This window comes from Hippocampus zosterae, chromosome 17, assembly GCF_025434085.1.
Source record: "Hippocampus zosterae strain Florida chromosome 17, ASM2543408v3, whole genome shotgun sequence".
Taxonomy (NCBI): domain Eukaryota; kingdom Metazoa; phylum Chordata; class Actinopteri; order Syngnathiformes; family Syngnathidae; genus Hippocampus; species Hippocampus zosterae.
In genome coordinates, this window is record NC_067467.1 from 1,548,285 (window position 1) to 1,575,688 (window position 27,404).

The 27,404-nt window shown below is 47.8% G+C and overlaps 1 protein-coding gene across 1 annotated transcript; it reads left to right on the forward strand.

Annotated features, from left to right (window-relative positions):
• The first annotated feature begins 433 nt into the window (after nucleotides 1–433).
• Nucleotides 434–26,305, forward strand: usp43b (ubiquitin specific peptidase 43b). The gene is made up of 16 exons (XM_052048210.1): nucleotides 434–1,339; nucleotides 4,899–5,045; nucleotides 12,375–12,469; nucleotides 14,202–14,294; nucleotides 15,346–15,481; nucleotides 15,662–15,806; nucleotides 17,316–17,481; nucleotides 18,717–18,828; nucleotides 20,818–20,921; nucleotides 22,263–22,340; nucleotides 22,427–22,556; nucleotides 22,695–23,022; nucleotides 23,125–23,283; nucleotides 23,604–23,768; nucleotides 23,902–24,948; nucleotides 25,455–26,305. The coding sequence occupies exons 1-16, from the start codon at nucleotides 704–706 to the stop codon at nucleotides 25,463–25,465; spliced, it is 3,552 nt and encodes a 1,183-aa protein (XP_051904170.1). The 5' UTR covers nucleotides 434–703; the 3' UTR covers nucleotides 25,466–26,305.
• Nucleotides 26,306–27,404: the final 1,099 nt, after the last annotated feature.

A 27,404-nucleotide genomic window follows, 5' to 3' on the forward strand; every position in this document is an offset into this window, starting at 1 on the left:
CTAAAAGTGTGCTTATTCGTGAGAAAAGTGATAACATTCGGCGGGGTGCGCATTTACATGGCCTATAATAACTAAAATACTGCCAATATTCAACTTTTTAAAGGGTTATCGACTGCATGTAAACTTAGTCACTGTCTCATTTTTTTTTAACGAAGACTTAGGCCTACTACATGACTGTATTGAAATGTTGGCCACGATGGTGGCACATCGTGTAAAGTATTTTTTCAAAAGTGATATTTGGTGTAAAACGGTTGAGAGCCAATGAATTGCCGACACGCGATAGAATTCTTGACATTGAGCACATTCTATAGACGGACTGTACTTCCGAGTCTAATGAATTGTCAAGTGGGTGTATGCGCTCCGTGTGTGTGTGTGTGTGTGGGGGGGGGGGGGGGGTAGGAGGAGGAGGCACGCCGTCCCACAATCACAAGCCTTTCCCCGGCGAAGTGGAACGAGGCTGGAAAAGGGGGGGTCGAAGCCGTTGAGAGGGCTCCTGTCGCGCTCCACGTGATAAAAGAACGCCTTCGGTTCAGTTCGGCGCCGGGATGGACGTGGAAGGTGTCGTGCCGGGTGGGCGGACGAGGAGAACAGGGTGCCGCTGTGATGGCGACGGTGTCACCTCCGGGCGCGCTTCCATGTGCTTCGTGGGAAGGGGGGGCTGGCGGAGAAGAAGCGGCACGCGGGCGACGCTATCGACGAGACAATGATGAAGAGTGCGAGACCGGACCCAAGGGGGAGCAGTGTAGGCGCCGCCATGGACGAGAAGCGGGAAATGCCCTCGTCGAAGGAGGACAAGCGGAAAGAGAAGAAACCGAAATCCGTCAGGCTTTTACGGAAAAAATCACTCAAGTCCGTGGGGAGTTTTATGAACAGATTAATCATCAAAACTCTGGGCACTTTCACCCACTTTGCGGACGCGCGGGACGCGGAGGACGACGATGGAGGCTTTGGGAACGGCACACCTTGCACCCTCGGCGCCAGCTCGGGGATTGTCAAAGAGGATGTGCAGGTGCCTCGGCTGGCCAAGAACCCTCCTCTTGGCAGGGACAAACTACTTTACCAGTACGGGGACAAAACGCCGGGCGTCCTGGGCTTGAAAAACCACGGCAACACGTGCTTCATGAACGCCGTGGTCCAGTGCCTGAGCAATACCGACCTGCTGGCCGAGTACTTGGGACTGGAGAGGTACAAGTTGGACCTGAGTGACACCGCGGTCGATGGGACCGCCAGGAGCGCGGAGACTCGCGTCGCTAACGGAGAGGTCACGGAGCACTTGGCCTCGCTCGTTCGGGCTCTGTGGACTTTGGAATACACCCCGCAGCTGTCTGTCGACTTCAAGGTACCGGTACACGTTCTGCATCCTTGCGGTACAAAGCAATGCTTCGTGGCAACCGTCAAAATGATCCAATTTCACTTTAGTGTTCTGGAAATACTTTATTGACCACAAATAATGTGTCCCCTCATCTACGAGTCCACTTGGTGAAAGGTCACTTCAAACCTTTCCTCTTTGAACTGTAACTACTTCCAAGAAAGAGCATGTCGGAATGGAGAAGGATATTTTTGATTTGAAGCTGTGATTGGAGTATCGCTACCGTGTTCTATAAAGCGCCGTGGCCCATCTGTGGCTGTTGTGAAAGCGCCGCATCAATAAAGTTGAATTGAGTTAACACATTTTGTGACATTTTATGGTTTGATGGAGGTAGATTGTGTCCTTTTGGCTCAATAAAGTTGGGAAACAACATTGCAGTGATTTTTCAACCTTTATTGAGCCAAGACTCAACCAAGAAAAATCTCACAGCATGCCATCAAACAATGTCACGAAAAGTGGACACGCTTGTTAATCGGCATGCAGTGGAAGACTGTACGGCATTTTTGATGTATTAAACTGTTCCGCCCGTCATTACATGGCGCTGGCATAGATGGATGAACAAATATACATTGTTTTCCAATTTAAGGACAACTTCTCGTACATCTGAAGCCCTCTCACTGCACACTCCTGTGATATAGCTGTTAGCAATAGTTGGTCATGACCGAGAAAGAAGGACATACTCCCGTACTGAAGAACGTGTGCGGATAACTAAAGGGATTGTTTTGACAATATTGTATTCAACAACAACAGCAAAAAATGAGTTTTATTTGGTCCGTGTTTTGTACACCCTTAATAAACCAACATAAGGATAGACGGTACCTGGAAGGACAGAAATGGTCTCTCGTTGGCCCACAATTCCCGACAGCGTGCTTCTTTTTTGTCATAAATTCCGACTTACCTTTGAGCACACAAAATCACAAACCGCACGACCTCGGTGTTGTTCTGCGAGCTGATAAGAAGGCTTCTGTTTAGTGTCACTGGAGCCCCCGGGGGTCATCTGGTGCTCCGTTCAAGCCCCCCCCCCCCCCTCCATAACATCTCAGCATTGTACTAACAATAGTCTGGTCTGCAAATAAAGACATAAAAGGTGCAGGTAAGCTTAGGAAAGGGTTGACTTGTGATGATCAGGGGCTGTGACAGAATCCTATGAGAAAGATCCTCAGGCTCCTCCGTTCACTGGCCATGCTTAACATAGCAGGGGGGGGGGGGGGGTGTTGGGAAGTGTCCTTTATCTGCCTGCAGTTCTTTGTGCTGGATTCCTGTGAGCCAAGGCAAAAAGTAGATAATATGGGCGAGTGAGCAAAGAAACGCCACAATGGATCTATTCTCGGAAATGCTAATGACTCTGTTGGAAATGATAAGTCGACGCACGTTACAGTATGTTTACCGGAACATGTTAGGCTTGATTGATACCCATGACTTCCCTCACACTTGAATATATCGGAGTGAGGAAGGCCAAGCTATCATGCATGGGCCCGAAACGCCATCCGTTTTGTAGCATGTTACAGAGACGGACTGTTCACAGTCATTGATTGATTGATTGATTGATTGACTCCCACGTAACGCTGTCAGTTGGTCTATTCCCCCCCCAAATATTTTGGGATCGTCGGCCCAAATCGTTTAAGTCCCCATACTGCATTTTTCATTTCTCAATCGCATCAATTCAAAACAACTTTCAAGAAGATGTTGGTTTTTTTTTTTATGTATACATGATTCGTTCTTTCCTGCCTAAACAAACGCACACATCCCCTGTACAAAGTCTCGAGATTATGCCGCCAAGCGCGTCTGAAATTGCCCGTTGAGTAATAGCAAAGCGGCTTGCCAGGGGGGCATTATAAAAGAACCGAAGAGCTTTGTTATTGGCTAGCGGTAAACATGGCCCGCGGCTTCAGGAACACCTGAAAGAACATTTGGAGTCGGCGCTATTTCTGGAAGGCTGACATCTTCAGGGGCCGTTGGAAAGGAGTTGCATCCGCAAGAAATCATTCTCGCCGCTATTTATAGCCTAATAATCTTAACGGCGGCGTCGTTTTGATTTGTAAACCCTTCCAAAAAGTTATTTTCCATTGCCCTTGAACCCTCGTTTTGTGTGGTACTGCTCATGCTGTTCACGAACGCGACGACACCAAATGTAAATGTGTCCCCGTTTGTTGGAAAGAAAAAGTTCTTCAAAGAAAGTTGAATGAATGAAATGGGTCATTTGGCTGCGCGTCTCGGTCAGGAGGAAAACAAAAAAACCCTGAAAAGTCCTGCTGAATGCTTGGAGCTCTGCCACATTCCACTACCACCTGGTTTGTGAACTAATAAAAGTGGGAGGACGTATTCATTTGTTTACGAACGCTGTAGTTATCTAGTTTCTCGCGATTCAGCGGTGTCCAGGCGTGTCGAACTCGAGTGTCTTCTACCTGCTGCGGCGGCTGCACAATTGAGCTTTTGATGTGGACAGTTCTTGTGTATACTCCGAGTCTTGAACCCTCCCCCCTCTGTTTGCGCAGAGGGGCCTGGGCAGGGGACAAAGCCTGAAAGTCAAACAGTTACTCGGCAGACAGTTTATCAGTTCCCATAACATGACATGCCTGAGAAACGATGGAGTGCAGGTAAACATGCAAGCTGGGTCAACATGAACAGGTTGAACTGTTGTTGCTTACACTGAAACATGCAACACCCCGACATGCGGTCCAATTTGGTGTTCAACAAACGTAAAAATAATGTCGCAAAAGTCAAACAAAAATTGAAGTTGGAAAAAAAAAAAGTCTTGCTAAAGTAAAGCTTAAAACCAAAGTATAGCTTCTGGTATCCTCTTTATTTCATTTGACGGTAAGTTGGTAAGCAAATATTTAAATCGGAATTACAATGCTCCAGCTGACGTGATGATGTTCCGCGCCTCATCCTGATGATATTTTCCAGAACATTGAGGACCCCCTGCATGAATCCGATTCACTTTCAACAACCAAAATCGCAGAGTATGACAGTATATTGTTCTCATTTCGCAGAATGAAAATGACAATTTTGAAAGTAATGTGGTCAGGCCTTGCAGTGTATTTAGTATAAGGATGCTGCGGTGTCATTTGAGCTGGAAGAGGCGCATGTGCAATATATGATGGGATTAGGAAGCAAAGATTAGCGTCTGTTGCCCCTTCTTCTATAATCTCTCATCTGTGTTTGTGTTTTTCGAGGCTGCCGGCCAATAATTCGCATTTTTCATTCCTGCTTAATTGAGTTTGGAGCTATAGATTCAGCTGGCACCCAAATACCAAATGCCGTGCTTATGTTCCAGATAAAATATAACATATATATATATATTTTTAAAACTTCAAGCATGGCATGTTTAAGAAACTTTTTAAAAAGTTCTTTAAGCACACAATTGAAACAGCAAAAATTGCAAAAGGTCACATTTGTGAAGACTTTGGATGACCCCACTGGTATACAATACATCAAAAGTATTTTTGCTCATGATCAATGACTTGGAAAAAAAATAAAATCGGGCGATTGCGCTGCCAGAATGTTGTTTTGTAATTTCTCTCTGCAGGCTATCGTGTCCAAGTTTGGATCGCAGTTCCGTGGTAACTCCCAACACGACGCCCTGGAGTTCCTTCTGTGGCTGCTGGATCGCGTCCACGAAGACATCAATCTGGCCTCGCACAACAACAATAATACAACCAAAGCTTGCGAACGGGTAAGAGCTTTGTAATGCATCGTCAATTAAGATCAGTCCTCGGAAGCTAAAATGTTTTGCTCCACTTTTCTGCCGTCTGACGTGTCGACGTATCCCATGAATGATGAACCGAGATCATAATTGCATGATTGAGGAAAAAAGTTTGGAAGCCCCCTGTTTTGATTTGTTGATAATCGACACGCCTCATCGCGTGTAGTCGTATGCAGGTGATGATAACCATCGGCATCATTTATGAGACGAGCGAGCTACACTTGCTGTTGGTGATTGATGGGAAAACATATACTCATTCTATCGAGCGGAACTCCTTCCCGAGGCACGGTGTCGTGATTTATTCCGTTATTTTGTCACCGTGGGGTGTGGAGATATCTACAGTACGTCGGGATGTCCTCTCAAGGCTACGCCGTCGTTATTCAAGAGAAATGGCGCAAGCTCGTGTGTGGATAACTCGTCATCTCCCGAAGGGGAAACGATAGACTTTCCCTCTGTGGAAACGGCAGAACAGACGTCGACTTTCAGTTTCAGCTTTTTAGTTTTAGATTTAGATTTGATCAAAGTGACAGGAGGGTTCTGATTATGTGAGTAAATGTTTGTCTTTGAGTCATTCCTGCTACCGTTGTTGTTTCGTATCGATGAATCTGCCTGACAACACAAGCAAAACAAAGGCGGACGGAAAGAAGAGTCCAGATGGGGCTGTGATCGAAATGCCGCATATGCGAGGGACAGTAGCCCCCGTCGCTCAAAGCGGAAAATCTCTGCTGGTCTCTTTTATTAGTCCGGGCACTTTGCCATCAGTCGGTGTGCAGGTTGTCATGAATTTCGTTGCTGTCAGAAAGAAAACACGTGGTCCAATAGTCGTCACGGGGGGCGACGTCACTTTGTGCCGTCAAGTTGATCTCCCCCGACGAATCATAGTCTCTCCTTCATCGTATGAACTTGCGCTTCCAAGCTCACCCGTTGTACCTTGCGAAGAATGCGCAGCGAGGCCGCGCTAGGCGATCCGATCCGCTATCACTTTGGCACAAAAGGAGCTTTGTGAGGGGCCCGGATGAGGGCCGGCATCTCGCTCACGCTCGCTCACCTCTCTCACTCGGGTCACGTGACCATGAGCTCACGTCTCAGCGTACGAACCGTCATTCGCCGACGCTTAAAAATCCGTAGGTCTTCTCGCGCATGAGATGTCTGGTGGTCATATGGGGTTATGGGGGGGGGGGGTCGTCAGGCCGATGGGGAGGCGCGAGCCCCTTTCACCAGTCGGTGCACGTTTCCACCGGCTCCGCTTCTAATGCTGCTGATTCATCCTCCCGTTGACCTGCTCTCATTCTTCCGAAGCGCGCGTTGCCTTTTCTACTCGGCGCCAGAGTCCAAAGTGGAAACGGCCATCGGCCTTCCCGCATTTCAGTATTTCTGAGATGAATTTGTATTTGCAGGCTGGCACGTCGCAATCCTTGGTCGTGCACACGCGCGGAAGCAAAGTTGAAACGGCGCACTTAAATCACGTTGGCTGCCGAATCGCCGCCACGGCTTTCACTCCGGCATTCGCCGCCCTTGATTTGTTGATCGTTGATCGCTCTGGAAACGAGAGCGAGGACGATGCGTTTGCGCTCTCGAGCTTGCTTTCTCTCTGACTGGGGCTCTTTGTAAGTTAGAGGAAGAAAGGGACACTTGTTGTGCAGACCTAGTTTGCGGAGAGGTGGTGGTGTGGGGGGGGTGCGGGGGGTGTACGGGCTGAGTTCAGTGCAAAAGTGGAATGGGAGGCAGAGCAGTAAGCGGTGGTGACAGCGGGTGAGATCAGAGGAATGACTTCTTCGATTCGACTTGACATTTTTTGGATGTTGTACGTGTAGAATGTGTCCGTTTTCACATGAATGTACGTGCCTGGCTAAGCGACGGCACTTCTTTTGGTGTCGGGGGGACGGGGGGGGGCATGTTGGTCAACAGGGCCACAAATAAGCAAGAATGTCGATGTCACAACGATTCATCTTTTGTCCATAACAAACTTATAGCCTCCAATTTAAAAAGATCTCTTTCGCGAATTTCTGCGTCGATATGAAAATGACCATTTTGCGATTCAAAGTATCGTCAAGGACTTAAGGAGGTTCTTCTTTCAAAATGTGCTGCATCCAGAACTGACTGAGAGTGCTCTCGCGCCGCCTGCGGTAGTCATGGTAATGAAACCCCGCCGGTGCCGTAGCGGAGCGGGCCGGCGAGCGATTTTTACTGAATTTTATTTAACCCCACGCAAACGTTGGTGGTTTCAATTTGTGCTTCAAGTGGTTTCCGCTTGTTCTCTTAATTGTTAATCCTTGATGAATTCTTCTTGAAGAATGCGAGAGACTTTTTTTTAAGCCAGTCTATCACACGTGTAAGCCTGCTATACGCGGAGAAACTGGCTTTTTATTGAATAACAAAAAGTTCCCTTGCACATAAACTATTCTCTACTTCATATCTAATTGGACGCCGGTACGACCAATCAATTAATGTGATTGAGATTTGCTGAGTGGAAGCTTTCTCCAGCACGTGTCAATTCAATTGCCTGCAAACGGGCGGACTGTCGGTTATGATTTAGCGTTTTGGCAAGCAAAGCGGGGAGGTGAAGCCCGGTTTCAACGCGCTACAATTTGCTTGTGAAGAGTTTTTTTTTTTCTTCAATAACAAATGATCAATCTGGCAATAAGTGTGAAAATACACGAGACGAGTGTTGCAAAGAATCAATCTGATTTAGTCATTGAATCCTTGATGAAATCTATTCATCTTAGCAAAGTCTTATTAGCTGCTGGCGCAAACCGCGACGACTGAGGCGACTGTCGTCGATGTCACAACGCCGCTCGCGATCAGCCGCGGAGGAAGGAGAGGAACGGCAAAGCTCATCTGTTTACGAGACCAACTTCTCATTCCAAATGATTCTTTCTGCGGCTCTCCCGGTGGGCAGCAAGAGTCTTCTAAAGGTGGAGAGAGCCTCGTATTCACCAGCAAACGGCGCCTTTGGCGCTCTCATTCCAATTTCAATGTGGCGCAAGTCTGCTCTGCTCACTGTGCAGTTGGAGGCTCTCCGGATATTTCCATAGAAACAAGGAAGGGATGCATTTGAGAGGCAGATGCATATGGCCCTCGTGTTTGCTGTTAGCTAGCTTACTGAACGGATGCCCGTGTTTAAACGCAAGCCTCTTGATATCAGCCATTCTATCGCTCCAGTTGTAGAGCACGAATAAAATCTGTTCGTGCCGAACCGACGAGGTCAAGAAAAGAGCTGCCATTTTCCAAGCGGCGCGTCGTCATGCTTAATTTGTGTCCGCCGCGCGATCACTATCCACGGATGTGCAGACGCATGCTCAAGTGTGATTGGTGATTGGAAGTGCTGTCTCCGTGAGTGAAAATGTCAAATGATGCTCATCTTTTGGTGACTTTTCGCTTGTTATTAAGACGCCCGCAAAATGTTTTAAATTGTGACAAATGGGATTGCGTGTCCTTAAATTGTGGATTGAAATCATCACGATCCGTTTGCCGTGCGCTCAGGTGAGCCGTAATACTCGAGAAGGCCGTTTTGAAGTGATGGCTTGGAAAGACTCGACTTTGCGATCACTTTGGGAAATATTTGAGATGTTGTTTTAGTTTAGCACCAGGAGGGCACAATACGCAGAATAAGAGGCAGCGGGGAGTTGTAATTTCCTCATCGTGGATGCTTGCCCGCAGAGAATCCCTGCGGATATTTGTCATTCTCACCGTACGCGGTAAAGCAGGGTCCAAAGTCCACGTTAGCGCTCGACTCGCCATGCAAAGCGAATCGCCATCCGTCCCAACGACGAACCCGGAAAGATCTGCCATCTTTGCCGAGGCCGATCAGAACGGATGTCACGGTGCCAACCAGGAAATTAGAACTGAGATTAACCGCTGTAATCTCGTCAATGCTATTGTTCGTTTGCAAGGCAAATCAAGCCACACAAATACAAAAATGTCCAGAAAAACCTTAATGGATACCTGACAATACATTTGAGTCGATTCCGTTGAGTGTGCTTGCAAACATTTCTTTGTTTATTTAAGTCGGAGAGAAAGTAAGGGAGTGAGTCAAAATGGCTACCACCCACCATGAAAAGTAAATGCAGGGCGTTTCTAAGAATAGGAAATGGAATTGAAAGCCCGGAGAAATTTGGCGACAGATTTAAGATGGTGCTTAGTTTTTCTGTTGAGTTATTTCCACCCAGACAGATAACAGCTCCAAGGAGAGAAGGTCTTCCAGCCACCATAAATATATTGTTTTTACCACTTAAAAAAAAAAAAGCACATTACGGATTTCTTTTTAAAGTTTGTCTCATCCTTCCCCGGCTTTCTGAGAATTTTCTCCACCACTATAGGCACTATAGTCTGTCATCATTTATCTCTCCTGTTACGATAGCTCTACGCCTCATTCAAGCCTATCGATACATACTGCACAGAGTATGTTGGCCGACATAACAAGCACGTAATCGGCCGCGATGATCACCCGGAGTTTTCTGTTGCCGCTGGCTCTCATTCGCAATCACTCCACGATCGAGCTTTCTCGACCACATCACGTATCTATCTCTGTTTCCACCATCAGTTTGAATTATTCACATCAATGCCATTACTGGGAACACTCGCGAGCACCCCCCTCCCACACCCCCTTTTACAATCTAAGCCCACCCATGAAAGGCCATCAGGATACGATAACGTGCTCCGCTAAGATTGGGCGCGGGCTACACTTTCTGTTTTTTTTTTTTTTCACAAGTGGATCTACTCTGGGAGGTGAATTATTGACAAGATCCAGGGTGGGACAGAGTGCACTGATAATTTGTGCGATTTTAGGCTCTGATGTTGAAAGACGAATGCCCACGAGTTTCACATTTCACGGCAGTGGGAGTGAGCTGCGTCACTCGGCATCCTTCCTGTTTAAATGGCTAATGACGGAACGCAATACTGAGTCAAGACTGACAAATAGTCTATTAATAACATCGATCTCCCCCTTGGTGGATTCCAGCGCATTTGTGCATTACTGTATTACCCCCCCCCCCCCCCCCCCCTTGACATTTTGGAACTAACACAAAAGCTCCACAGCGCATCCGCCATTCAGTTTTCTATGTTCTTTCTTGAGAAAACGATAACAGATCCCATTTTGGGATGGCGGTTGACCAGAGAAAGGTTCATATTTTAAAAGGTGTTTTTATTCATTTTTTTTCCTGTCGAAAAAAAAAAAAAAGAGAAACCGAAACATTTTCATAGCTAAACGGTCACCATCATAAAACTTTTATTGCAGGTGTAAAAGATTTTTTTTATTCCAAGTAGCGTACAGTATTTGACTCTGGAGTGTCAAATTTACAAGGCATTTTTATATTTACTTGACAGGGACTTGAATAAGCGGCACAGAAAAAAAAACCCACTCTCCTCTGGTGAGACATGATGCAAGGCAGCAGTTTATCCTTTTTATAATGTTGGAGTAAAGCCAAAGGGAAAAAAAAATCATCGTTTAATTTACAGGCATACACCTCTCTATAAAGTATTCAATCGATGGCAGCTGTCGGTACCAAGTGGCTGAGGCAGGCAACCCGACTCCAAGTCACCACTCTGTTACGCGATATCTTTGTCATTTATCTAAATCCCACAAATCAATTACAGCACGCCAGATGCCAAGATGAAGGATTTTATTTCCCCTCCCAACACCTCAAGGCGCTCGCACGAGGCCCATTGCAGCACTGAGGATTACAGATGAAGCAAAATCCGACAATTCTTTGGTTGAACATTTTATGAAGATGAGCAACTGCACATTTCGGTGCTTATTATTGCTCACTATTCTGAACCAAGATGCAGTTTGTTCAAGGCGCACCTGCAAAGCCTCTTTTCGATCCCACCCGAGGACCGTCTCAACAGCTAGCCACGCCCGTTTGATGACTTATAATTAGTTTGCTTTTATTTTGCTCGTCGTGTAATCCCTCACCATTTAGCACTTCAGCATTTCTTGTGCTTTGACCCGATCTGTCCGTCATCATTTAGATGAGTGTGCGCTCATCAGCAATTACGTCGGCGCAGACGTAACCTGTTCTGCGGTCACACGCCACGGCTGCTGTTAACACACAAGTGACACCTCGCAGTCTATTTCCAGGGAAGCGCCGGCTGAGAAGCGATAAGCCCGACTGTATCTGTCTGCACGCATTGGTCTGAATGTTCCTTTGTTATCGCCGCACAGATAACGCCAACGGGACTTACGTGGGAGGGGAAATAGCTGGGGCGGAGTGCATGGAGTACGTACTGTATGTCAAATAGAGAATGGCTGACCTTTTGATTTCTCTCATGTCAGCGCAAACATAAGAGGACATTGGATCACTCAATATCGGTGTGCTTCTTGACATTTTGGGTCAGAATCTGACCAAAAGGAGCTTTGGGGGGAGTGGGGGGATAAAGAGAACAAAGTAAGCGGTGTGCCATTATGGGAATTAGTCCATTGTGCGACAAATAAAGGTTTTCTTCTCTTATTGTGCACGCTTGAAGAAGCACACTGCAGTCAGAAGGTCACGTTTCAATCTTGCTTTCACTCGAACACGCTTGAAAGAATCGCCTTGCCGTCCGAAAACCTGTGAATGAAGCGAGAGCCGGCGATTGAGAAGCCGGGGTCAGTTTGTGCGGGACCGGGAAATGTTAAAAATAGCGGCGATATAAACAGACAAGGCCGAGAGGACTACCGAATTCTGCTTTGGTGTAAAAGCACAGATTCAGTCTATAAAATTATGATACCAAATGACTTTATGCATTCTCAAGTATGGCACTTTCCATCAAGACTTTCCTGCACAGATCCATTTGTAAAATGGACATTTTTTGAGGGGGGTTGCGGGGGCTGTGAATGCTGATGTGTGTGATGGAAATGATATTGTTGCGTTAGAGGAAGCTGGACCCAAATGCAGGCGCCGCAGCAAGCGCAATGCCGGCAAAAACTGCTTTTCCAAAGCACCTTTCTGTTCAGGGTCCGAAATAAACGTTGGCTAAGAGGAGTTTAGTACCCTTTGGAATGCTCACTTGCTGGCCGTGTGCGGAAGTCGGTCCCGTGCTGACAGACTTTTCCCAAAGACGACCGGAATTTGTTCGCAAATTTGACGCGTGTGTGTGGGGCATACCTTAGTCTTCTCTGATTACATGAGAAAATTCCGCCGGTGTTGATAAATATGTTCCTCTGTCATTTATCTCTTCCTCCCTCGTTGCCCTCCCGGGGGCGCGGGGTGTTCGTTCCACTCGGTGCTTTCCACAAATTGCCTTATTTTCTTTTATAGGTGGATGGCATCTCGCGTTTTTGTGGATTACTGAAGGCATGTCGCTCTTTATTTGCTGCAGGATCCCGACGAAGATGAAAACCTGCCGCATCCTGACCCGCCCCGTTGCCAGCAGCAACATAGTTTTGTCCAGGAACATTTTCAGGCGCAGTACAAGTGAGTCATCATGCTTCTTTTAATCCTGGCCATTTGAAATTTACTACGTTGCGATGTCGATTAAAAAAAAAAAAAAGTGATTCATCGTCAGCCCTAATCAAGATTGTCAACAGGAACACTTAATTGTCAAGGTTTTACAACCTCGTTCATTCCTCAACAACCTTGATCAAAAAGTCACCTTCCGCCCTCTCCCGCAATTCTGTAACAATTTGGAGTTTCTTAGCAATATTGTGACAATGCTGACCTTCTTGGACTACTTTCCGTTGCACTACGGAGAGCCCACTTAAGTACGGATCCTTCATTTACACCATGGGGGGAAGGGGGGGGGGCTGATAGCGATGCAACACAATAAAACCAATGGATGTACTCTCGAGGAAAATTACGAACAGCACATCAGAATGTTTCATGTACTTTTTAAAAGGCGCCCCCCCCCCTCCCCCCCGAGTGAACTTGCTCTAATCTTGTTTCCAAGTGCTGAGCTGCCAGTTCCTCGCCACATTGTCAACTCGGTGTGACTGACGATAATGCGCGTCCTCGTAATTACTCTCCTCAAAGGCGTGAAATATTTGACTTTGCAATTTTCGTAACATCAGGATGCAAACTAATGCAAAGGAGTTGGCTTGACTCGCATTCACGTGGACGCGAACCCAACGAACGGGCCGGTCGGGGTCATTTTGACCGCGTGAAAGCGGGCGCGCATGCCTCTGCGACAAATGCCCTGAAGGCTCTTGGATGAGGTGAATATTTCTCAACTCCCCTCACTCTGGTTTCCTCTGAAGTCCTGAGGCCTCAGCGCTCCCGTGAGCCCTGGGAACACTTCTCCGTGGGGGGGCCTGACGCAACGCAACGCCAAGAATTGATAGACCGCAGCATGACCTTGCCGGCGTATTGTAACATCCTTCAGTGAATGACGGCGGCCATATTTGGATGCAATGCCTCCTATGTCTTTATTTTCAACGACCCCTGTGTCATAACGTGAAGACCGGTGGCTATTAATCCCAAGCAGCTAACGGGTGTGCAAAAATAGTCTAAATTTAGCCGCTGCGCTTTTTAGTCAGGTGTGTTTTATACATCCTCGGTCCTTTTACACGCTTACTCCATTAGTCCGTCACCGGAACATGACCTGTCCCATTTTGGCTTTTCACTTTTCAAGTCTTTTCGAGCAGCGCGCGGCACGTCTTTATGTTTGAGAGCGGCTTGAGTGTGATTTGCATGCGCGGAGCGCAACGGCCCCTCGCTGTTTCCTGGCGAGGTTCAGACATCCGTAGGGCAGCCATTCCGCTCTGCCAAGAGGGACTGATCCAGTGTGAGCCAGTGTCAGCTGGGCTTGCTTCAATAGGGCTTTATTCAGTCCCAATTTTTTTCCCATCCTGGCTCTTATCTATATCCACCCAATATGTTTTGGACTATTTTTGACCGTAAAAGGCAATTGTACATTTGAACGACATCATCCTTTTGAAGTTCTCAACATTTCCTTGCAAGCACCCCGCTGTGGCATTACACGGCATTATTGGCACTGTTGAAAGTGATGCAACATGATGGAAAGCTCGTCTCCTCTAGCCCTCTCAATCAGATAAGAGCATATATCTCTTATATATTTTTTTTATGGGGGGGGGGTGTTCTTCTTCTCATGTGATGTAATTAAGCCCTTTCCATTGCTGCCAGACGTAATCAGTGAGATTAATTTGCAAGTCCCGGAGACTGATAAGTGTGCACTTTTGTTTTCCCCCAGATCTTCACTGACATGCCCCCATTGTTTGAAACAGAGCAACACCTTTGACCCTTTCCTTTGCATCTCACTGCCGATTCCTCTTCGCCAGACCAGGTGAGCACCGCAAGGGTTTCACCAGATGAGCAGTTTGTCCGTGAATCCGCCGCCACCAGCGGTTTAGGCGATTGACGCCAATGTCGTTCAGCGCTTTGAATCACCCTTCAATCTGCTTTGATGTGTATATTTATGTTGGGGGGGTGGTTGGGGTCATTTTGCGGAATGGACTCTAAGCATGGCGAATGAGCATCCTAAACGTTCCGGTATTTATTCTCCAAAACTGGTGGATCCTCTCTGTGAAAGCATTTTCAAACAGTAATTTCTTTGGGCTTGACTGAAAAGGGTCTACTGAGTCAAACCAAGTCAGTTGTCGAGGTTCTTTTTGTTTCTTTGTGTGCAAATATTCTTACTGGCTGAGCCATGTACTCGGAACACACAGATTGCCTCCAAACAAATGTGCCCTGTGCTGAACAACCCAAACATTGGATCCTCTGTCGACGGTATTGCAATCCTTGCATAATGAATCATTTTGTTGATCCAGTTTGGTTGCTAATCTATCTTGCATTGGTGCAGAGGTGCCGTCACTGTTTTGACCTGAAGTCCAAATGAGCTACCTACTGTTGGTATCGATTGGTGGGGGGAAAAAGCTTGGATTGGATCGGTCTCCTAAGGAGCGGCCTACCAGATCTCACCACACTTGATTTTTTTTTTTATCTTTGGGGGCATTTGAAGGCCAGGCAAAGACGCATTCCGTGTCGCTATTTTAATGCTTATCGATGCCCGGTGCACTTTACAAAGAGAGGTGAGGAGTACCTGGCGCACTATGTTGTCAGCTTGAAAATCTGCGTAAAAGGGGCGGCTGCCTCTGGAGAGGTCAGAGCCAAGGGCTGCCTGCTTTTAAAAATGCAATAGATTCCATTATTTGCCCGTCATAAAACTTAACTCCTAATGATCCATTATTCATGTTAAAATGTATTGATTTATTCATGAAAGTCTTCTTTTGTCCCCTCCTGGCCATCGCTCAGTCTGCCTCAAACTCCGAACGTGACCAAAGAGAGGCGAGGCGAGGCTCTCGCTCATCCTAACCGTGCGTCGCTCTCTCCGGCAGGCCCGTGTGTGTCACTCTGGTGTTCAGCACAAAGGGACAAAGGTACCTGCGAGTCGGTCTGGCCGTGCCTCTGTTCGGCTCTGTCGCCTGCTTGAGGAGGATGGTGGCTGACGAGGGCGACGTTTCCCCGGATCAGGTAAAACCACTGCGAAAGAGATGTTCCGACTGGAGTAACGTGAAGTCGAATAAGTGTTACAGCACAATGCACTTTTGCCTTCATTCATGAAGACTCATTTTCTATATGGAGGCTGCAAGGCGGGGGCCCACCAGATTTAAAAAAAAAACAAACAAAAAAAAAACCTCCTTCCCTCCATAGGTGATCCTGACTGAAGTTTACGCCACCGGGTTCCAGCGCTCCTTCTTTGATGAAGACGACCTAACCAGTATAGCGGAAAATGACGTCATCTACGCCTTCCAGGCTCCGCCTCTCTACATTCGAGGCGGCTCTGCGCGGACTTCAGGTTGAAAATCTGGTCCATTTATAACTGCCGCACATGTATTTTAAGATGCTGGTTTGATCGCAAGTCATAATGCACGAATAAGCACAAACATTTGAATAGACCCCCCCCCCTCCCCTTCTCGTATCAGTTCCTCATACTGTAGTGCGGTGTCGCGTCACTTTACAGTGCGTGTGCAGCATGTGTGTGTGTGTGCGGAGAGCTGAATCCTTGAGGAAAAGTCACTTCTAATTATAGTTTGACCGTGTTTAGTCTGCTTCTTCCTGGTGGGCGCTCGGCTGAAAGAGGCACGGGAGTGCAGAGCGGCGACAATGTCACAAACATTGGATTTCCCACACATTCCCCCCCCCCCACGATTAGACCCGCAATTTAACAGGCGCCGGGGTGCGTGTTTGTCGACGTGGTGTCAAAACATATAAATCGTGATACCACACAAAAGACAATTGTGCGGGAAAATAAGAGGGGAGAAGCGAAAGGAGACAAGAAACAGGAGTGTGGAAAAGCGTACGGCGTTTGACAGCAAGCCGTAAAAAGATTTGATTTAATGCAGGATGAGCGCTGGCTCTGCTTAGCGGCGGCGGCGGCGGCGGCAGCGCCGTGTAACTCTCAGCGGGACGGACCAGGAGGTGACCTCAGCGTTTTAGTCTTTCCTCAACATGTTTTCAAAAGGGCTTTTGTGACCTCCGCAGCCGCAGCTGTCAGAGGTCACTTTTTGAGAAAATTGTCACGCGCCATCGGAAGTGAGTTTTATCGCCAGCTCGATGAGAGCAACGTTACCAAATTAAAAGCCGCGCGTTCACGTCGCAATTTGAATTCCCGAGGTCACGGCATCGCAATCGGTCTATTCACGCTCAAGCTTTTGATGGCGTATTTTGTCGACTTTGATGAGTTTTGAATGGGTCTTGCCCTTCTTGCCAGCATCCAGATTAATGCGCCCGGCACACCCCAATTATAGCCGTCAGAGGCGGCTCGTGCTAACACAGTTGTTTGCTGCTTTGCAAAGATCACACCCATCACCGCCGCTGGCAGTGATGAATCACCTTGTCGGGGGAGCAACAGGCTTTAATAAAACATTGTGGTTTAGGAATGGTGGGGGGCGGGGGGGCGGTAACTTTGGCCAATCCATTGCTTGTCGTCTGAGTAGAATTCGCCTCGCGATTGATCACAGTCACGCTCGTAGGCGTGCCGAACACTGAGCCTGGCGACTGTGTGACAAAAATGCACCGTCGCATTTTCACGGGGATGTTATAAACACACTCCTCCTTTGTTCGTCTAAACACAAGCGGGGGGAGGGGGGGGTCGCAAGCTGCATGAGATAAGAAGTTGAGACCACCGTCAGTCCATCCATTCCATGAATAAGTCCCCTCAACAGAAAGCTCCCGCTTCAGGGTGTTCCATTTCGACATCAGTCCTACAATCGGTCGCCTTGCCGAGAAGCAATCTGAAAATCTCTTTTTGCGTGGCATCCAGATGGAGCGCTCTTCAAATGTTTCTCCCTGTGTGTCTCTTCAGGATCCCATCACAGTCTACCGCCATCTTCGACATACACCGCCGGTCCCGAGGCTAAACGATTACCTGCGTCCGGGGCGCTGTCTTCAGAATTCCTCAACCAGGGCGTCCCGCTGAAGATTTTGCTGCTGGTATGCAACGCGGCAGGAGCAGGCCAGCAAACTGTTAGGTGATGACACGAGTTCCACGCGTCCTCGTCTGTGTGATGAACATCTTCCATTTTGCCCATAATCGCCACTTGCTCTCTTGTGCGATTTAAGATGAGGAGAAAGTGATGCCCCAAAAATAATACAAAAAAAATTATAATAAATACAATCATATGTTCAATCATGTCAGTCGCTGAATGAGAGTTTTTGAGTTGAAGCACTTTAAAATCTCGGCACTCATCTACTTGAGTGAGTATTATTATCATCCGGGTTGCTCTCCCTCCTCCGTGGGATGCTCGGTCATTTTATATTTAGCGCTACTCTGTGCCAGAAGCACATCAAGGTCATCTCACCTCTCGGGAGGGGGGGGGGGGGGGGGAGTGCCTCGCATCTATCTCCCCGCGAGAGGAGTTTGAAAATAAATGAGTGAAGGAATCCAACATCTGGCCGGGCCCAATCGAGGCGGATCGATAAAGGTGAGCCGGCCAACGCGGCCGTGAGAAAGGCCACTCTCACCCGTGAAGAGTCTGACTCCCGCGTGTGGGTTTCTCCTTGAAAAATGACTTACCGTCATTGATCAAAGCGCCCCGCCGCCTGTCGGACTCATCAGATGACAGTGGGAGACTTTTGCCCTGCCAAGAGGGTGACATTGCGCTCACGTGTTCTCGAACTGGTTCTCTGTGATCAAAGCGCAGGTCCTTCCGATGTGAAATGACTTGCTCTCTGTGTGTGTGCGCGCGCGTTTGCTGTCCAAACTGCGCAAAAGTTTGGGAGTGGTGAGTGTGAAACCTAAAAATAAAAAAGCATTGATGGCTTCTTTTGAATGTCACCATTGTAGCACAAACGATTGATCCAAAGGCTTCCCAACAGAACATTGACTTTGGGAGTGAACAGACACTGTTGCAATAACGCAAGGACGTCGTCGCTTCGTCCTTGACTGCAGAGCCCCGCTTTTTATTTTTCTTTCTTCACCGTCCGCGCCTACGGGGACTGCTCATAAATCTCAAGCAGACAATGGCGGACTGCCATCAATTAAATGTGTGTTATCATAAATGTGTCATGGGTTCCGTTCTTTTAGAGTGAAGTTTCACCCCCCCCCCCCCCCACTTCTCATCAGCTAATTCTGTTTTGTCCTTCACCGCGCTTCGCTGACGACACCAAAATGTGTACCTAGCTCCAATTTTTCTTTTCTTTGCATGGTAGCGCGCAAGGTTTCATGTCAACTTGACGAGGTTTTTGTCCCGTGTCGTCGTTTTAGGTTCGGCCCTCCGTTCTTAATGAGGGAGGATCGGTCTATTTCCTGGGATCAGCTGCAGCAAAGCATTCTGAGCAAGCTTTACTACCTGATGATCAACGGGGCGCCGGCACAGGTACGGGAAAACTCGTCACAAAAAAATAGGATCCTTTGTAGGAAGTTTGAAGTAAATCATTTCAAGTTTACGAGCACAGTTGTGAGGTTGGGGGTTCAAATCCGGGCTCCGGCATTCGTGTGTGCAGTTTGCATGTTTTCAACGTGCTTGTGCGGGTTTTCTCCGCGCCACCTCGGCGGTGAGCATTCAAAGCACACCGTCAAGTGCCATCCGGTTTTCGGTAGCCGCCCGGCTCCCCGAAAGAGCAGATGTTTGCTCTACGCTGAAAGGAAATCAATAGCAGCTTGTGTCAATTAATGACACTGTCAAGTGGATTTTTCCGCTTCTAATTTTAGCCGGCGCACCGATTGAAATTCAAAGGCAGTCCTTTTCCCTGCGACTGAATACGCCAGAAAGGATTTGAAAAGGTTGGCAAGGTCCCGACGAAAGCGCGAATGGCAATGTAATCTGTTACAAAACACGCAGGCGGCCCAAGTTATTGATCTTTTCGCTACGAGCTGTGAAAAGAAGGACATTTTGTTGGCAGAGATGTGAGCCTTGCAATATTCAGTGGAGCGGCGAACGTGTGCGTTAAAGCGGTTAAAAAGCATTTAGTGTGAGAAATGACAGCGGCGCTCCTTCACGCCGGCAAAACGACAAAAGCAAGATAACGAAGCCCCCGTGCCCACATTGAAACCTGACGTGTTGACTTTTGGCGCTTTGAAGCCAATCGCTTCTGAGGTTTGCTCAACAGACTCTCTTGTGACGAAACAAACTCGGATGGCGCGAGGCCGCCGCTCTGCGGCCATTTTCCATCGGGGCTCGGATCGGAATCTTCACAGGTTTTCCCTCCCGCAGTCACACTGACAGCTGCGGTATTTTTCACAGCATGTTCACATGTTGTCATATTAGCTCCCACTCGCATACGCGGACTTTATATCCAAATTGCTTCTTCGTTTTTACGGAGTATGTTCATGTGCCCAAATTCTGTCGATTTTGCAATGAGAACGAGGAGAGTGTTGGTTGATTGTGAAAAAGGATCGAGGGATGCTGTCATCTAGCTTAGTGACAGCTTACGGTGTTAGCAGGTTACGGGGCGCACGAAAGGGTTCGTCCTAAATTGAAGCTTTTAATTTTGGTCACACAAGATGGCCCCTTTGTCCCGTTGAGGGCTACTCGGCTGATTTTGGGGCAGCGGGGGAGACGAGATCTGCTCATGGCACCGCAATGGTTCTGATCCAAGCGTCTCTCTCTCAGGAATGCGCTGTTCCGTCAGAAACGGCTTTGCTTACGTGGGTGTTTGCGTTAGAGATCAGCCCGCATACAGCGGCCACATTTCATATGGGAAGAGCGGAAATCTGCTTCATTTTTTTGCAAAGCTCCTTCATTCCCAAAAGCACCTCCCGTCTGAGCAAATCTCGCAGGAATAAAAGCACGCGGCAAAGGAGACGTAGAAGATCGGGCTTTTATTGCTTCTCCCGTTTTTGTCCTCGTCTTTGGCCTCAGACTCAGACTGCAAAGATGTTTTTTTTTTACCGTTTCTCGATATGTTAGCGTCCCGCCGGGCTGTACTCTGCTTGTTGTTCGAAAAATCCCTTCTGAAAAGAGTTTGTAACAAAGTCACCTCGTTAACACACGCAAGAGCTACGTTAAAACGTGTGTGAACGGCGACCACAATTTGTTCTTTAATCAATCTTTAATGAGGACACCCAAACACCCGGAGAAAAGCCACGCAGGCACGAGAACATCGTTCTCACCTCGTTAACGCACGCATGAGCTACGTTAAAACGTGTGTGAACGGTGACCACGATCTGTTCTTTAATCAATCTTTAATGAGGACACCCGAACACCCGGAGAAAAGCCACGCAGGCACGAGAACATGCAAATGAAAGCTGCAATTGAGCAATGGGGTGGCATATTTTTCAACCTCAAAATGCAGAGTGGACTCTTGCGGCAATCCAACTTTGAGGTCTTCACACGGTGCGATCGCGTGATTTGTTCTCCTTGCAGAATAACAGAGTGCTCTTCAACATCCGCGTGGTTGGAGGCTCGTCATTTTACAGCTACTTGTCCCCGCAGGACGGTCGGCCGCTCTACCATCCTGCCGTCGACAGGTCAGTGAGGAGTGTGAATTTTAAACGAGGACAGAATGTGTGCAGTGACGACTTTTTTTACCCCCCCCCCCCCTCTGAAAGCACCCAACCTTGTCCCATGATTCAGTGAAAAAAAGTGTTTCTTCTGTGTAATCTTGGGGTGCTAATTATGCTACCTGCTGAATTCTGTTTTCTGCTGTGGGCCACACCCGAAGCAATCACTCAAAATAGTCCCATTTGCATGAATATATAGTTTTGGTGTCACCTGGCAAGATAAAACGACTGTTATTTATTTGTTTGGTTGAGGATGAGTGTTTTATCTCATCAACCTCAATCCATACGGTGCAATGCGATTGCGCAAACACTTTGAATTGTTCCTTGGAAAGAACAGAAATGCACTGAATCATCCTTTTATGTTTGGTTTGTTCCGTCATCCAGCAGAAGTGTTCTATATAGTCGTATAATATTTACAGATATGCGTTTTGTAACTTCCTGAACCATTTTTTTTGTCTTATGACCATTCACAAGGGTACAAGAGGTCGTAAAGGTCAAACATCTCCCAATTTGAATGGGAGCAGGTTCTTCATCTTTCTGCTCCCTGGAAAGGCTGACATCTAGTGGAGCGAATGTTGTATTGGACAATCACTGCTGAACACATTTTTAAAATAAAATTCATTCATTCATTCATCTTCCGAGCCGCTTGATCCTCATTAGGGTCGCGGGGGGTGCTGGAGCCTATCCCAGCTGTCTTCGGGCAGTAGGTGGGGGACACCCTGAATCGGTTGCCAGCCAATCGCGGGGCACACAGAGACGAACAACCATGCTCACCTAGTGACAATTTAGAGTGTTCAATCAGCCTGCCACGCATGTTTTTGGAATGTGGGAGGAAACCGGAGCACCCGGAGAAAACCCACGCAGGCCCGGGGAGAACATGCAAACTCCACACAGGGAGGCCGGAGCTGGAATCGAACCCGGTACCTCTGCACTGTGAAGCCGACGTGCTAACCACTGGACTACTGGGCCGCCCATACAAAAAAAATACTTTTTTTTTTTTTATTATTGTAGTACAGTGGATGGATTCTGAGTGCTTCCTCCCGCGTTCCAAAAATGTGCATTTTAGTCCCATTGAAGATCAAAAACCGGTCCCAGTTGTGAACGTCAGCGTGAATGCTAATTTCATTTATATGCGCATTTCATTTATATATATAATTATATATAATTATATATAAATAATTTATTTATATGCACCCTACGATCGGCTGGTGACCAGTCCCACCGGCCCGAAGGAGGGCAAACGCAATCGTAAATGGATCGATGTTACACTGGAAAGAAGTCATTAAAGAAATTGGTGCTTTTGTTTAGAGCTTTGAAACTCTGCAGCCCGGGAGGACCGCCGCATGTGAAGCTCATCATCGAATGGGAGTACAGAATCAAAGACTGGTGAATAATTACGGTTCTGCTTCAACTCAATTTTTTTTTCCCACCCCTTCACTGTACTGAAATCCTCTTTGCATCCTGGCTTGTAGCCTGTTTGGTAACATTCAGGAGGAGGTGGTGAAGGATGCGGACAGCGTGAGGAATCAGCAGCAGCAGCATGTCCAGCAGTACAGCTGCACCTTGGATGAGTGTTTTCAGCTCTACACCAAAGAGGAGCAGGTGGGTCATTTATTCAGAAGCGGCGCATTTGATCACATCGATCGGAAGTGTCGGAGCGTCCCGTATCAAATTCTCGTGGAACGAACGAATGAAGCAAGTGGACAATGCGAGACGTGGGTCCCGTCTTACGCCTTCCAGCTCGCCCCCGACGACGCCTGGAAGTGCCCGCACTGCAAGCAGCTGCAGCAGGGGACGGTGAAGATGAGCTTGTGGACGCTACCGGACATCCTCATCCTCCACCTGAAGCGCTTCAGGCAAGTGGGCGAGCGCAGAAACAAGCTGACCACGTTTGTACGTTTCCCCCTGGTGGACCTGGACATGACGCCGCACGTGGTGAACCGCGACCACCGCCCACCTCAGGGCTGGAAGCAAGCCAGCCGGCCCGAGCTGGCTCCCCCTGACGTCCTCTACGATCTCTACGCCGTGTGCAACCATCACGGGGGGATGCACGGGGGCCATTACACAGGTCGGTCAGCAAAACGAGCGTCCTCATCGTGAATGCAGGAATTATTTCTTGACGACGTGTGACAACGATTGCCAAGACGCATTTGCACGTCTTGTTTTGCAGCCTTTTGCCGAAACTCTGTGGACGCTCAGTGGTACAGCTACGACGACAGCAACGCCGAGGCAGTTCCGGAGGGAGACGTGTGCACGCGAGGCGCCTATATCCTCTTCTATCAAAGAAGAAAAACAATCCCGCCGTGGTCTGCGAGTTCTTCGGTCACCGGTTAGTCGGACCGCGACATTTTTCTCTCGCTTGCTTGCGTTCAGCCTGGGGATCGAAACGATATTTCAGAATGATAGACTCTTGCCTCCAAAGGTCAGAACTGTATGAAAGCACGTTGTCTTTTGAATTGACCTGAAATGGAGGTTATTGATGTTTTTTTTTAAGAGAAAAGGTGACAATTTGATTTTCAAAAAGTATAGCTTTCAGTTTCCGAAAAGTTTGTGACCCCTCGTGTAGTAGTCTCCTAAAAAAAATGAGAAGATGGATGCCCGGTGGGATAAATCACTTCTTCTTGACAGCTTCTCTCTCGGTCTTTGCAGGTTCCACCAGCTCAAACACTTCGGACCACTGGCTGGTGCGTCTGACTAGTGACAGAGGTGCCCCGGTGTCAGCGGCATGTAGCTCGGTGCCGCCGGCGCCCGTGCAACGTCCGGATCCAACCGCTCGGCCGGTGTTCGAAGAGCGCCGCAAAACTGCGGACGCGGGTGAGTACTTCGGTATACGGCGTTCCGTCTTGTAGTGTGATTGTCACACGCGGAATTGCCTTTGTAAACAAAACCTCGCGATAAAATACAGTACCACCGTGCTATAGCGTCCGGGTTCTTTTTATTCCAACAGGTGAATCGGAGTCCAAAGCGTTTGCCCGCGGGACCCACGCAAGGAGCGTCAGCATGAGATCTCCGACGAAGGCCAGGGAGTCTTTGGGCAAAGTCCTGCCGCTGCGATGGTCCTTCAGAGCCAAGGATCGCGTGAAGCACTCGGTCGAGACTCAGTCCGGGGAGCTGGTGGAATATCTGGAGTCGGGCCGCCGTCCTCGATGTACCAAAGAGCCGATTGTAGCTCTGGTGGCCACCCCGCCGCAAGCGCATCCCCAGCGGGGAGCCTTCGAGGGCGGCGGACAGGAGTGCAGCTCGCCGAGCGGCAGTAGCCTGAGCTGCGCGGAATCGTGCTACTCCCCCAAAATCCCCGAGGGACAGAGCAGGCCCGCTATGGAGAGGCACCTCGGCGGCGCTGTCAAGGGCGGCGAGGATGGCTCCCTGAGGGTGAGGTCATCGAATAAGAGAGCGAGGCAGGAGCCCGGCAGGACTTGGGACGTGCAACTTCAGAGAGTGGCCGTGTTAGGAGCGCACCTCAGCAGCCACAGTGCACCTCCGAGCCGAGATTCCACGCTGAGAAAAAACAAGGTCCATTTCGGGGGGAGCACCAGATCCCCCAGAGATCCATTTCAAGCAGAGGGCCAAAGGGGCCGTGAGGGTCGCAGCCAAGAGAGCCTCGTGGCCTTTGTCAAGCCCGCTTTCACGCGCAAAGACATCCCGAGATCGCCTCTGGTGGATCGGGAAGGACGCGTGAACGGATACGCGCATTTGGGAAAGACGGCGAGCGGCCATTTCACCGAGCTGTCCCTGTCCAACGGAACCCTGAGCGCCGCCACAAAGCACGAGCGCCAGGTCCGGCTGCGGAACGGGCGCGCTGCCTGTGCCGACTGCGTCGACATCAAGCGCGCGCACAGCTCCGGCAACATTCAGACAAAGATGGATGCGAGCTTTCGCGGCTGCGCCTCGCTGCAGAGGAACGGCGACGTGGCGGCCTCGCGCCGCGGCCTGCTCTCGGACAAGCCCGACTTCGCCACCCTGCAGAGGACGCAGTTCAGTACCACCTCCCTGGGTAAGCGTGGAGCGTTCCCGTGCGCGTTGGATGTTTGTAAATCAAGGTTAGGAGTTGTCGTAAACACTGAAAAAAAACTGCGTTTTTTTTCCTGTCTTGCATTGGACAACTGCGCTATATTGTAATCGATAAAACAAACACTAAAACAAATAAAAATGACAATGACACCTATTTGAAAAATAAAAGGCTGAAAGAAAAAACTAATTAAATTATAATATATTTTATTATGTACATTTAATTATAAATAATAATTAAAACTAAGCGACTTTAAAAAGCAAAAGTCAAAACAAGATCCAAATGAACCATCATGGAAAAATTGCCAGACCATGATAACCCTTTTGGGAATTACAGGCGCCCCCGCGTGGTTGAAAATGGCATTTATGTCAATAATTTCTGCTTCTGATGGTGTTTAGGCCACTTTGAACTGCGCGTTATCCGTCTTCATGGATGGCTCGTGTGACAAGTGAGCGTTTTGTGAAGTAATTCGGGGCTCTGTTTTCCATCAGTGCCTCTGTGACATCTCCCAATGACGTGTGGAGCCTCCGACTTCTTGGCTGAGATGTCACGCCCTGAAAGCGTCGCTGGAAAGGAGTGTCGTCGCTCCTCCGTCGATACAGTAGTACTGTTACTTTTTACCTGTGTGTGTCTTAAAACGAAATCTATGCAGAGTTGAGTTACTGCTGTCATTTGTAGGAATTGCTGCCCGTTGGACTATTCGCCTCAATGAAACTCTTTGACGCATCTCAACATAGTTCCTCGGCACCAAAATGGTGGCAAATCTACTTTTGTGTAGATGAGATTCCTCGTTTCACTTCATCGTAGTTCCTTGACATAAAGATGCCAGAAATTTCGGGGGGGTGGGGGTTGATTAGGATACTTCCTGGACACCTCCTTGGTGAGATGTTCTGGATACATCCCACCGGCAGGGGGCCTTGGGGACGAGCCAGCGATGACGGGAATTTCTGAACTTTAAACTGCAAATATGCGGAGGTTCCTTGTATTTTAAAACCCGAGGTGTTTGCTAATTCACTCATGGGAAGAAGAATACATTTTAAACACGTTTAAACACTGAAAAAAAAACTGCACTGTAAATTGGCTGTTCAATCATCGTCTTTGTATTTGCACTTTTATAAAAGGCCTATTTTCTTATATGACTTCATTTGTATGTCCATCCAAGTTTAGGAATAATGACACTGTTTAAAGTTTTGATTGTGTTTCTAAGTGACCCAGGTACTGGTTGAAACGGTGTTCCGTGCAAATATGTTCGATGAGGATGCACCGATGAACCGCGGCACATTTGGGAAATTGCCTGATTTCCAGCTTGGTTAAGAAGTTCAACTTTATCGATGAAAAATCCTCAACTTGTTTCGCTTACACACCAACAGAATTTTGTTTATTTTTGCACCCGGCAATTCATGGATGTATGTGTGTGTGTGCCCGCACACGCACATGTTTATGATTGTTATGATTATATACAGCAAATTAAGGTAAATGAAGTTGAAGCCCTGCGCATGAAATATTGCCTGGACCAATTGAAAATGTGTATTTAAAAAGACAGCTAAGCTTGGATAACTTTCACCAACGATCTCATTACTGTAATCCTGCTTTTTGTGATGTAGGAAGAAAAGCACATCGAAGTGCTCCTCAAACATCGGAATTACCCATTGCCACTTCTTCCATGACTATCCTGTCTGGCCTTTTCGATTTTGTGTTTTACACATTTGTAAAAGTGGCACACTGGAATAACACCATTTGGAGAGACCCGCTACACAGCTGCGGTCGACTCAACGCTATTCAACAAAAGGAATTATGAAAGATGCTTATAGAGTCTATTTTATTACTAACTTTTTTTTAATATCTAAGTTTTGTACTGACGTGTACTATCAGAATTGTTTCATGTTGATATGTGGGGTGGGGGGGCGTAGTTAAACCTGACACAATCCACAACGGTCCCTGTATTGGACTTTCTATATCTGCTCCATGTACCGACATTTTCTGGATTTCACATTAAACACAACTTTGTCACACGTCAATACATTTTGGTACAAATTATTGACCCATTTAAAATGCATTTAACTTGACGTCTGAGTAACTTGACCCTAAATGATTCTCACTCTGTTAGTATGACGCAGCCCACTTGAGCGATACTGCAAAGTGATGTCGATACTAAAAACTATTAATAAAGTCACATCCAAAAACATGACGTTGCGATAGATTTTAGTCTACGACGACAATTGAAATCTCACCGCCAGGTGTCAGTAGTAACGAGGAATTTGTCTGTTCCGGAGGGGGTCCAACTTTGAAAACCAGATGGCTGAAAAATGATCACAAAGCAATACCAGGAAATATCAAAAGGACGTCTAAGTCATTGTGATGTGACAATTGTATGTAGTCATTAGCACTGTTACCAATAATTTGCTTAACGTGAGTCTATGACAGCCCCCCCCCCCCAAAAA